This window comes from Leptonychotes weddellii, chromosome 5 (assembly GCF_054177405.1).
Source record: "Leptonychotes weddellii isolate Sample4059 chromosome 5, ASM5417740v2, whole genome shotgun sequence".
NCBI classification, from domain to species: domain Eukaryota; kingdom Metazoa; phylum Chordata; class Mammalia; order Carnivora; family Phocidae; genus Leptonychotes; species Leptonychotes weddellii.
In genome coordinates this window covers 116,368,945-116,382,424 of record NC_138373.1, presented here as the reverse complement: position 1 = coordinate 116,382,424, position 13,480 = coordinate 116,368,945, and the positions used below count along the sequence as shown (strand labels likewise).

General features: G+C 38.7%; 1 protein-coding gene across 7 annotated transcripts in view; it reads right to left on the bottom strand.

The window, feature by feature from the left end:
• Positions 1–13,202, bottom strand: part of MDM2 (MDM2 proto-oncogene) — a 28,655-nt gene extending 15,453 nt beyond the window's left edge. Inside the window, exons 1-7 of one of the 7 annotated variants that reach the window (XM_031035264.2) lie at positions 12,840–13,202; positions 12,251–12,322; positions 12,017–12,101; positions 9,006–9,080; positions 6,631–6,764; positions 3,544–3,593; positions 59–126 (exon numbers count right to left, since the gene is read on the bottom strand). In XM_031035264.2, the coding sequence (XP_030891124.1) occupies positions 59–126; positions 3,544–3,593; positions 6,631–6,764; positions 9,006–9,080; positions 12,017–12,097 (408 nt within the window). In that variant the 5' untranslated portion in view covers positions 12,098–12,101; positions 12,251–12,322; positions 12,840–13,202. Of the gene's footprint in view, positions 1–58; positions 127–3,543; positions 3,594–6,630; positions 6,765–8,244; positions 8,332–9,005; positions 9,081–12,016; positions 12,102–12,250; positions 12,553–12,839 lie in introns of those variants that run through there. The other 6 variants (XM_081822040.1, XM_006739989.2, XM_006739990.2 and 3 more) reach the window with 6 other exon arrangements.
• Between the last annotated feature and the right edge of the window lie 278 nt (positions 13,203–13,480).

Below are 13,480 nucleotides of genomic sequence, written 5' to 3'. Positions count from 1 at the left end.
TTAAAATAACCTAACTTTTAAGAAACATCACACTAGGATGTGTTCATTTCAAGATTACCTTTTGATCACTCCCACCTTCAAGGTGACACCTATTTTCACTCACAGATGTGCCTGAATCTGATGGTTCTGATGGGGAAAAAAACAACAACAACAAAGAATCACAAACTAAGAAAGAAAAACTAGTTTGTCAGTCCAGGACAAACTCCTTACACAATTTAACCTTTCAACAAACATTAAATGTGTATCTCCCAGGAGCCAACCCCATGCTAGATACTGGAGATGTAAATAAGATAATTCAATTTTAATACTGAGTAGTATTACATTAACAGTAATAAAAGTATAATAAATAGGATAAAAGAAGTATTATAAGATAAATCAGTGAAGAATACAGAGCAATGATTATTTGGTAGGGACAGGTCAGGGTCTGAGGAGCAAGGAATCAGGAAAGGTTTCACATAGTAGAATATGAAGAAGCAGAACTAAGAAAGGCTATTCCAGACTGAGGGAACACCTCATGAAAAAAGCATCCAGAAGTGAGTTGCAAATGCCTGCTGCAGGGAATTATAGGTAGTCAATTATTCCTGGAATGCAAGCAGGATCATAAAGGATCCTGTGTGTCTTGTGAAACAGCACAAGGACGTCAACGAGCGGCACTCCTGCCATCAGGTCTGCATCACTGCATTCTTCCCCATCGACAGTTCAGAATCTGCCCTGTGGCACTGCTGCAGCCACTCACCATTAAAGAGGTTTAATCCAAGAGATAAAACTGATTTGCTAGTTCACAGCAAGTTTATCCAGAGAACAATAAGGAACCCCTAAATGGTCATTTTAAGCAGAGGAGTGACAAATCACTTAGGCAAAATAGAAGAAAAAGAGAGCAGAGGCAAGAAGGCCAGTGCCAGACAGTAACGGCAATAATACAAATGCCGAAGTATTAAAGCCTAAACCAAGGCATGGAAGAAAGATCAATTCCAGACAAGTTAAAAAGGTAAAAACCAACAAGGCCTGGGGTCTGATATACAAGGCAAGGGAGAAAGGTGTCAAGAAGGACTCCAAGATTCTGCCTTGGATGGATAAATGGTGGTGCCATTCACCAAGAGAGAAACTTCAGAAGATAAACAGATTACGATGGAAATATAATGAACTAAGCGGATGATACTCATTCAGGTAGGTAGGTTTCGTTTGTAGTTGGATGTATAGACCTGGAGCTCAGAGTCAAAATTTTAGATAGGGAGTATACACAGTTGCCAAAAATCATAATCAAATACGCTTTGTTACTCCCTTGGAAACATTTTCATCTTAATAGGAATGTCAGGCCCACACATTAACATTCTGAATTTATGCACATTATCATAATAGTTTATTTCTTTACACTATGGGTTATGTATTATACTGATATATATACTCTACATTGTACATAAAGAGAGGTTATATTTTGTTTTAATGTAATAGAAGAGATGTTACAATACAGATGTAATAAAAAGGAAGTACCAGGTGTGACAGGTTGAGAACACGGTTACAGGAGGAAGTTAATTCTACTAAACTGAAATCTGAAACAAACCCAGAATGGAAATAACCTAAGTAATCTACAGGTTACCATCTCATTAATAAAATTTTTCTAGTAATCTACCAAGGTTTCTTTACATGAATGAATGAACACATCAGGGATAATATTTAAGAAAACTGAAAATACTACTATAATACTACAGTAGTTTGTTTTATTTGCCTTCATTTGATTTCATAAAGAGCTTTGTAAAACAATAAAACATGTCACCAGTCTAACAGTCACTTTTACTCTAGGATAAGACAGTGATGCCCTTTTCTGGGTCTTAAGTCCTAACTGTGGAAGACCATTCAACTCAACACATTTATTAAACATCATATTAATAAAACACTGTACTGCTGATGCATAATGCAAACCTGATTAGGATACAAGAAACAGAAATGCAAACAAGTGTAACAAAACAACATAACAATAAAGTCTAAATACAGAATAGTGGAAGCACAAAAGAGTGGCCAGTTCCCTGTAGGAAGTAAACAAGCTTCTGAGAACAGTTTTTAATTGTAGTTCAAGGATGGGCTTTAAGACATCTATGGTGTGCTGGGAGCCAGCTCCTACTGGTACTCAAAGCGGACTGTATACCTTTCTTACCAACTCCATGTATGTAGCCTGAAAATGGCCACGCTGGGAGTTATTCACACCATGGAACTCAGGGAACACCACAAATCAGGGCTTTTCCCCCTGAAAAGTGGGCTGTTAAACATTTACCAGCATACCACTGTATATGTTTTATGTGTATCTCTCTGAAATAAGAACCCAATGCTTTCATCAGATTATCCAAGGAGTATGTAACCCAAAAATAACCAGTTAAGAACTGCAAGTCTACAAGTAGGGAAATTAAATGCCACTTACCTGAATGAATTGATAGTTTTATCTATTATAAAAAACAACAAAAAAGGGCTCATCCAAATGGTCCTACTTAGGTATCTATATTACTTCCCAAAGCCTTTCAATACATGTTTCAAGGTTTGATTATATCTCGAGTAAGCATGCCTTGAAATTATCTACCTTTCAGAAACAACAAATGTTGGCAAGAATGTGGAGAAAAAGGAACCCTCACGCACTGTTGGAGGGAATGCAAACTGGTGCAGTCACTGGGGAAAACAGCATAGAGGTTTCTCAAAAATTAAAAACAGAATCACCATATGATCCAGTAATTAATTCCACTAATGAGTATTTACCCAAAGAATACAAAAACACCAATTCGAAAAGATATATGCAGCATTATTTACAACAGCCAAATTACGGAAGCAGCCCAAGTGTCCATCAATAAATAAATGGACAAAGAAGATGTGAGATACACACACACACACACACACACACACCCAGGAATTAGTATTCAGCCATAAAAAAGGATGAAATCCTGCCATTTGCAACACTATGGATGGACCTAGAGAACATAACGTTAAGTGAAGTTAGTCAGAGAAAGACAAATACCGTATGATTCCACTCATATGTGGAATTGAAGAAACAAAACCAGAAAAGAGAGACAAACCAAAAACCAGATTCTTAACTATCGAGAACAAATGATGGTTACCAGAGGGTAGGTGGGCAGGGGAATGGGTTAAACAGGTGATGGGGATTAAGGCGTGCACTTGTCATGATGAGCACCAGCTAATGTATGTAATTGTTGAATCACCACATTGTACAGCTGAAACTAATACAACACAGTATATTAACTATACTGGAATTAAAATGAAAATATAAAATTTAAAAATAAAATGTTTAATAAATGCTTGTGAAACCACCCCCCCAAAAAAACCCAGAAATTATCTTTCAAAACAAATTCTAATACTGATATCCCAAGGCTTAAATTGATGGAATAAGGTATTTAACTTTACATATCAGAAACAGACATTAGACCCTTAGTATTATTATTTTAGTTCATGTAGTTCATTTCTTCCTGTTAAATGACTCCACATATACAAAATGTGTTTCAAATATTTTTATGGTTTTGTTTATCGTATTCAAAATTAACTTACCATGCTGATTGACTACTACCAAGTTTTTGTAGATCATTGTATATATTTTCCTTGTAGGGAGGAAAAAAAAAAAAAGATGTACATTTTAAAATAAAAATATATTAAACTGGACTTAACCAGACTTTTAAATACATATTAGCATGAACTATATTGTACACAAGCTAAATTTTAAATCACTGTATTCAAACTATATCACTGGCAAGCTTCTAGGTCCTAAAAAGTAGCATGATAATTAGTTGTACAATGATTACACACAGTTACTCTTACTAATCACAAAGGTCTCTCTAGCTGAAAAGACTTCATATCTCCATTTCCTGAAATGTGCCTTGTTTGGACTTTACCAAAAGACCCAAGGGTGTGAATGCAGAAAGCTGGTTGATATATGTATTTTCAAACAGAAAAGAAAATTTTTAGCTCTGTGCTTAAAGCTTAGAAGTAGACTGCCTAAAAAGGCAGTGCATTGTGCAAAACCCACTATAGAAGAACTTGATTTTGACTTCTATTAACCATGAACCAATCACCTAATGGATTTTTTTAATTTTTTTTTAAAGATTGTATTTATTTATTTGACAGAGAGAGAGACAGCTAGAGAGGGAACCCAAGCAGGGGTAATGGGAGAGGGAGAAGCAGGCTCCCTGCTGAGCAGGGAGCCCAACGTGGGGCTCGATCCCAGGACTCTGGGACCATCACCCAGGCCGAAGGCAGACACTTAACAAACAGCCACCCAGATGCCCCTGGATTTTCTTTCTTGATCTTAAAATCTATTAAAAGATGAAGCTTCCTTCAGTCATTTAATAAATACAGACTGAAAACCCACTATGAACCACTGTTCTAGAAACTGGGGAAAAAAAAAAGGAATAAAATGGAAACAAATCTCTGCCCTCATGGACATCCCAATAGGAAGACAATTCACTTACTCTAGTCTTCACTGATGTTATGGTACACTTTTCTTTTAACTAATGATTTTAGGCAATGTTATGGTCACATGGTATCATTTTTAATTCTCATGATTAAGGGGAAGTGCCAATCCCAAATATTTCTTTTCACTTTTGGGACTAATGATACAGCTCCATGAACTCATAAATATCAATATTCCTATTCCTGTTCTTTTCCAAGTCAGTAACTTCCCCAGTGTTTAACCTCTCAACATATTAGAATTCAAGTCAAAGATAACTTTTAAATTACACTTTCAATATGAGAAACTATACAATACCTCAGAACATTAACAGAAAATTCAACACTCAAAGGGTACAGAATCACCAATACTGTTAATTTTTTTTTTTTAAAGATTTTATTTATTTATTTGAGAGAGAGAGAATGAGAGACAGAGAGCACGAGAGGGAAGAAGGTCAGAAAGAGAAGCAGACTCCCCGCCGAGCAGGGAGCCAGCCCGATGTGGGACTCGATCCCGGGACTCCAGGATCATGACCTGAGCCGAAGGCAGTCGCTTAACCAACTGAGCCACCCAGGCGCCCCTGTTAATTCTTAAATTTATAAAAATAAAGCTTATATCTCAAGGCCAAGTATAAAATAGTAACATAAATTTATTAGATAAATGTGATTTCTTAATGGAAAGATGTTTACATAGTGTTAAATTAAGAAGCGTGACAAAATTAAATATGGTATGTTCACAACACATCTGCACATAATATAAAAACAACAGGTAAAAATACCATTCGAAGGACACCTGGGTGGCTGAGTCAGTTAAGTGTCTGCCTTCAGCTCAGGTCATGATCCCAGGGTCCTGGGATGGAGTCCTACATCAGGCTCCCTGCTCAGTGGGGAGCCTGCTGCTTCTTCCTCTCCCTCTGCCCCTCCCCTCTGCTCATGCTCTCTCTCTCTCTCAAAATAAATAAATAAAATATTTTTTAAAATTACCATTCAATGACAAACTATAGTCTTTTTTTTTCTATTCTTAGCTTTCTGTCTTTTCCTACTGCCCAATAATATACATTATGCTTATATAATAAAATTGTTTTAAAGTTGTAAATATTCCACTTAATTACTATCTTTTTAGCTATAGTATTACTGAACATTAAATACTAGAATCTAGTTAATTGTTTCAGGTGAAAGGTATTCATTCCATTTATGAAGATACACAAGCATGCTAAGCTCCACACAGACTGTGCTAAACCAAATGGGAAAAGGAATTCCAAATGTAAGGAAAGACAGACTGAAAAAAGTCTTCAGTTTCCAGTAGAGTAATTCTAGAAATGTTATCTGGGTTAAATTCAGCTGATTAAGTGCTGTAATGGTATATGACAAAATAATCTCCAAAGTAAGGCTCAAACTTAAGCCTTTACCACAGTGTGATCTAAAGATTGTCTTTGAAAGTAACTGCAATAATAATTTTTTTTAATATACAGTAACTGTGACAAACATTTATTTATTTATTTGAGAGAGAGAATGAGACAGAGAGCATGAGAGCGGGGAGGGTCAGAGAGAGAGGCAGACTCCCCGCTGAGCAGGGAGCCCGACATGGGACTCGATCCCGGGACTCCAGGATCATGACCTGAGCCGAAGGCAGTCGCTTAACCAACTGAGCCACCCAGGCGCCCTTTTTTTTTTTTTTTTTTTTAAGATTTTATTCATTTATATGAGAGAGTGTGTGCACAAGCAGGGAGAGGGAGAAGCAGGGAGCCCGACTCAGGGCTCCATCCCAGGACCCTGAGATCATGACCTCAGCCAAAGTGAGATACTTAACCAACTGAGCCACCCAGGTGCCCCGGTGACTAACATTTAAATGATTTCTATGTGTCAAACACTGCTTCTTACACACTGTCTCTTCATAACCTCCACATGAGGTATTTATATTATCCCTACAAGTAGGGTAAACTGAGGCTTAGAGAGGATAAATCAATTTACCTAGTCACACAGCCAGTAAATGACTGAGCTAGGTCTCAAACCCGGGTTTATAAGATTCCAGAACTCAGGTTCTCAAGCAATATGCTATTATTACTAAGAAATTAAATTTCTGCAGCTTTTATATATACAGGAACAATTTTTCTCTGACAAAAGGCAGTGAAGATGCAGGTAAACTGAAACGTTTGTCCCGCCGGCTTTTTACAATGGAGCTGAAGTATTTACCTGTGCTCTTTCACAGAGAAGCTTGGCACTCCAAATAAATCCCCTAGAAGATCATTGGAACAATACACAATATGCTGTTGCTTCTCATCGTATAATCGTTTAGTCATAATATACTGGCCAAGATAAAATATAACCTGAAATAGAAATAGGATTTCTGAGCATTAAAGAAAATTAAGTGTTAGTTTCAAATACATTCAATATCTCATTTATCTAAAGATGGTTAAACAACCTGCAACCAAACCCATAACTGTCTAGAATAACAACCATTCTGTACTCTAAAAGCTTTTAAATCTTTTCCTTTTAATTTGATGGGAGTAGACACTGCTTTTCCAATTTACTTAAATGAGTGTGTGTACGTAACAGACTTTAACTCTGCCCAGATATCTAGGTACCACATACTAGGAAGAAGGGAAAAGGCAGCAAAATGCAAAACCATTGAGAGCAAGAAAAAGTTGCAACTAAAATACAGAAATGACCTGGAGTCATTTAGTAAATAGTAAATAGTCCCAAACACCATACATCTCAACAGCCTATGAGGTAATCATGGATGAGGACCACAGGAAAGTAACCAATTATATCTACACAACAGTTTGGAAGAATTCAGTGAATAAAATAAACTCTTGAAGATATCAATATAATCTATGCAACAATAATCAAAATAGTGACCCTGAACCATGCATATACAGTTATTGTATGCTCCATTAAGACAAAGAAGTGATACACCTTAAGATATCCACATACAAACCTATTAACCACCTAAATATGTATGAATTTTTTTACAGTTTAAATGTACTCTTACAAGTACTGCCTCATTCTCTGATATTTCATAGAATTGTTTTCACTGTATTAAAGATAAGGAAATGGGACCTGGTCTTCTGACTCCCAGTCCAGTGTTTTTTCTACCACCCCATACTAGCTGTCATCACTCTCCCATATGCCCCAGAACAAAGATCCTGCAACTGAAAACTCAATCAGACAATAAGTATATATATTACTGTTACATGGTTTAGCATAAGCATTCTATACCTTTATAATGGCCTGATCAATTTTCTCCTTATTTCTACTACTAAATGCATACCTTTTTGTTTCCTTAACCAATTACGTGATGATAATGAGGTCAAACCCAAATTAAGAGCCCTAAATACATCCTTAACCTCGGAAACATCCTTAACCTCGATGCCCCCCTGCAAGCTCCCCTACTGTCTGTAGACTTAAGTGGTTAAGAAGGCCTCAGACTTAAAGGAATATTCCCTGGTGATTATGAATTGAAGATAAGTTGACAGACAGTGGGAAAAGAAGAAGAGAACCTACACTCCTACCAAACATCCCATAATGAAGTTTATAAAAGTGTGGCTGAAAAGGAAAATGGTGTAGAGTCTCTTCCTGACCCACTAACCTGATGTAGATAAGTTACTTCAGTGTTTTAAACAATCTGGGCCCCATAAACTAAGTGGGAGAGATGGGGAAAAGGCACATTTCATTCACAATGAAATTTTGCCTAAGATGGCCCAATCTCTCACTGAAAATCATGCTTCTGTGCACAAATTTAAAGTTAGAGAACATTACATTGAAATGTATCCATTAAATAGAACATATGTTCATGAATCAGCTCACCTCTATCCCAGAAAGATCAGTATACTGTACTCATGTATCTCTAGTGCAGAAGTTCTTAACCTGGGATCCATGGATGCCCAAGAAGTCCTTGGATAGAATTCAGGGGGTCCATTAATTTGGATGGGAAAAAAAAAATTTTTCTATATTTTCACTAACTTTTAACTGAAATTTAGCTTTTCCTTCAATTATGAATATAGGCAACAAACCACAAAGTATTAGTAATACCTGTGATTTATGTCACCAATAAAAATCACAAGTGTTTTCTTATCATACTATGCTTGGTGTAAACATCTCAAAATACTAACTATACTCCTCACTACTTTGAAATTACATTTATTAAATCTGCTGCTACATCTTATTATTTAATGTGTTAATAAAAAACACTCAAAAAAGCACATATATCACAAACATGTTTAGTATTTTGAAAACTATCTTACATAATTTGTTTCCTTTGTAATCCTATACATTTTGGTTCATGCATTTAGAAACAGGATTCTGAGAAGACTTTACCAGTCTGCCAAGTGGGTCCACAGCACAAAAATGCTAAGAACCCCTACAGAGTTTCCCTCTGTCTCAGAGTTCCTAGCTGAGAAATGATATTCAAGTATAATTAGAATTTCAGCTTCAAATTATAGTCCAAATGACCACAACACTTAATATTGCTGCTTACTGAAAAATCCCTCTATATGGCCAATTTCTCCCCATGGCTACATGTAACTAGCAAGACATTAGTTATCTTGTTAACTCTTAATTTAGCTTACCTCTTTCATAGTATAAGTGTCTTTTTGTGCACCGACAGACTTTAACAACTTCAAAAGCAAAGGCTTTGGTCTAACCTACAAAGAACAAAAAGCTGCTATTATACTTCCAAAATTATTCCACAACTATAAGCCTCACAGCAAGATGTCCATGAAGAATTTCAATAAAGGTAGCAGACGTTATATTTGACAATCTCACAAGGTTAGAACTAAAAAACTAAGTCATAATGTTTTCACTAAATGTAACAGACTATAGAAACTGAATATCACTGTCAAGGTAATTTGGAAAAAAAATGCTGAGATTTTATTACTGTGCAAATAATCACAGAATCCTCAAGTATTATCAGTTGCAATCAAACACAGTATCCATGCCAAGGCAGTGAAAATTTTTCTTTTTCCTCCAGCTATTTCTATTATCTGCTTACTACCTTACAAACTTAACTATAAATGGAATACTCCAATGAGATTACCATAAACTAAATTGCAAAATCCAAGAGAGAAGAGTAAGTCTTTAGCTCTGTTTCCCAATCTTTTCTTTCCACATGTTAGGCTCCCGAAGGCTGGAGGACTTAAATAACAAGGATAATTAAGAGCAGATCTGAGAAAGCAACTCACAACCCTCAACTACAAACCATCATTTTCTTTCCTACTATATCATGTTACCTCTTAGTGGGTCTACATTTCAAGTATCTACTGACAAACACTTATTGAGCTTCTACCATGCACCAGACAGTGCTAGGTGTGGGTGGCTGGGTGGGGGGAATGATAAATAAAACATGAGCTCTATTCAAGGAACACACCAACTAGAGCAAGGGTCAATTTTTTCTATGAGGAGCCAGACAGTAAGTATTTTAAGCTTTTCCTGCCAGCTGGTCTGACTCAGAAGTACAGATATGTAAACCAAAGGCCATGGCTACATTTCAATAAAACTTTACAAAAATAGGAGGCCAAATATGGCCCACAGGCTATAGTGTGCCTGACCCTGATTTAGAGGTTTTCCAAGCGGTACTGAGAAAATAACTGGCAAAGAGGCAGGGATATAATATACTTTCTCCCTAACTGTTGCTGTATCAAAATCTTTAAAACTCAAGTGTCTTTAGAGCTTGCCACCTCCACACAGACTGGTGCCTCTGTGACTCTCTTCAATATACTCCTGTCCTTTGCCTAACTTTGAAATCTAATAGCATCTCAGTTTGGAATCTAACTCTCAAAACTAGATTTAAGAAAATTGCCTCTTTCCAGCTAATCAACAGAATATTCTTTAATAACCAAAAAACTGGGCGCCTGGGTAGCTCAGTTGGTTAAGCGTCTGCCTTCGTCGGCTCAGGTCATGACCCCAGGGTCCTGGGATCGAGTCCCATATCAGGCTCCCTGTTCAGTGGGGAGTCTGCTTCTCCCTCTCCCTCTGCACCCTCCCCCTGCTCGTGCTCTTTCTCTCTCTCAATAAATAAAACCTTTTAAAATAATAATAATAATAAACAAAAAACTTAAAATACACAAGTGTGGTACTGAATCATTCATTAATTGTTCTGATCACACTTTTTTGTGTGTGTGCTTACATATACACTTTACTTTCAGGCTAAAGAATGAACTCTCTCTTGAAAGATAAAAAATTAAAATTTTAGGAGGAAAAAAAGTATGTATATTAACTTCAAACTACATAGAACAACTCAAAATAAAAATCTGCAATGGAAAGTCATCAGTTTTTTATTAAGACCTAAAAGACATGCAATAAGAAAACTATAAAAGACAATACCATTCTTAATCTTACATTTAATAACAAAAAGATAAATTCCAAAGATCTAGATGTGAAAATTAAAAACACTACCAGAATATATAGGACTATATCTGTATAATCTTGGGATGGGAGAGTTCTTCAAAGCATGATATGAAATGCAAAAACCAACAAGTCAATAAATTTGACTTCATAAAAACATTCTCAATAGGAAAAAGACAACAGAACTAAATGCAACCTTTGTCAATGATAAAAGTTACATAAATTTGAAACCAGAGAACTACTACAAATTATTAAGAAAAACGCAATAAACCTAAAGGAAAAGTGGAGAGATAAGACCAAGCAAATCCCAGAAGAAATAAATGATTTAACAAATGACAAGATGCCCAATCTCAAGAGAGATCAGGGAAATACAAATTTAAACAATGATACAGACCCTTCTACCAAAAAAATAGCAAAATGATAATAAAAAGTGATAATACGCAGTGTTGGCAGAGATGAAAACTGCCACAATCTTGTTAGCAAGTTATGAATAGCAATCAAATATATGTATAGTTTAGGACCCAGGAGTTCTGTATACAAAATCTTATAGAAGGAGTCACATAACACAGGATACAAGTACAAAGCAGCACTATTTATAATAATCAAAAACTAAAGGCAATTTTAAAAAAACCTATAGCAGAGGCATAAATTTCTAAAAAGGTACACTAATGCTTTGGTACACTATGGAGCCATTAAACAGAATTCTACAGATTTATTGACATGGATGGAATTTGCACACCTGTCTTAGCAGAACAAAACAAGACAATAACAGATTAAAATTTGCACATATATATGTGGGTACACACATAGGAAAAATCTAAAAGGAGACATGATCAAAAGAGAAGACTAGAATTTTCAGCTTCCACCTTTTACATTTCTGTAATGCCTAAAATCTTTACAAGCATGAATTACTTTTGTGACTTTTAGAAACCATCTAAAAAGTTAAATACTGACAAGTCAAAATAGAAAAAAAATCGGTCAATAACAAACATAACTTCAGCATCCATGCTTAAGAATGTTAATGGAACTTAATATTAAATCCAGGGTGATAAAAGACTAAGAAAATAAATACCGATTCTTACAGTCAGCTTTTACATTTATGCCTGGCATAAATGGCAGAATTTAAGCTGTGTACATACAATTTCACTTAGAGAACCGTGCTATAAATGGGGTCTATGGAATTTAGATCACCTCATAAAATATTCTTAAAAGTTACGCTTGAGACAAAAATACCAACCAGGGTCTCTTGTTCCGAAGCTGGAATCTGTGAGGTGCTTACAGCACCATCAGTAGACACAGACATGTTGGTATTGCACATTTGCCTACGAGTGGGAAAAAGAAACACACAAGATAAAAACTTGAAATAATGAAACATCTGTGAAAAAAACCAGAGTCATATGGAAAGGATATAAATAATGCCCTTAAATACTGTCTTTATTAAAACTAAAGCCAGTAGCAAGCGGGTCCTTACCTGCATCGGTGTAGAATAAGTGCTCTACGTCGCTGACCACAGGTATCTATCTCTAATCGCCAATGAATACAGCTGGGAAAAAGCATGGTTTAAATAGCCCCAGCTGGAGACAAGTCAGGACTTAGCTCCTTTTACTACCTCCTAGGAACTTGTCCGAACTTGACCAGCCCAAAGGGAAAAGCTGAGTCAACTTGCCCACAGAACCAGCCCAAACTCGCCCAGACACGGCGCCGGGTTCACGCAGGCTACAGAACAGGCACCTGTCATTATCCGGACCCCAAGCCGGGAGACTGCGGACCACAGCGCAGCACACACACACCCCCGCCCACGTGACCTTTACCCCGACCACCCGCGGAGCCCCCTGGCCTCTGCCCGCCCGGCTCCCGGGCCCGAAACCCCGCCCTCCTCCCCAGCGGCCACAACCTCGCGTCCTACCAACAAAAACCTCCACAAACCCACGTGCCCCGCGCCCCCCCACCACCAAATGCACAAAGGCTGCGGGCGGGGAAGAGGCTGCAAACGACAGCGAGCTGGGAGACCCAACTCACAAAATAAACCCAGAACTGCCCACGCGCTTCCCGGCCGGTACCTGCTCTTCACCAAGCGGGGTTGTCCGCGCCTGGAGTTGGGGGGAGCGGAGACCCTCGAGGCCCCCCAGTTCCCTTCACTGGGCGCGCAGAAGCCCGACGCCCTGGGCCTCGGCGACCATTCTACTCGCAGGGCCCAGGCTACTGGGGCGCTCGAACGCACCAGGTCGAGAGAAGGAGGAAGCTCCGGGCGGCGAAAGCGGCAGGACCTCGGTCAGAGGGGTTAGGACTGCCTCTGGGGCTCGGGCTCTTGCTCCATTTTCCTTCCAGCCACACAGGGCCGCAAAGGCCCCAAAGGGAGCCGAGCCAGCCGAGGGGCGCCCAATGCGCGCCCCCTGCCGCCCGAGGGGAGCGCGCCGGAAGCCGCGGCTCATCCGGGCGTATACGCGCGCGCGCGCGCCCCAGCCCCACCACGTCCGCCAATGGGGGGAGAGGGCTGGGTCGGCCGCCTCCGCGAAGGGGGAGGCCCGGGAGCGCGGCGTGCGCAACCTGGGCTTGCAGCCTCCGCAGGGCGGGAGGGGCTGTGGGGCGCTCGCGCGATCGGCCGGCCTGAGCCGCCAGTTCCCCCGGGGTGGGGCTCGGCTCAGGCCGCCGCGCCTCGTTTCGCGCGCGGCCCTGGGGACTTCTTTATCCGTTGTGCTAT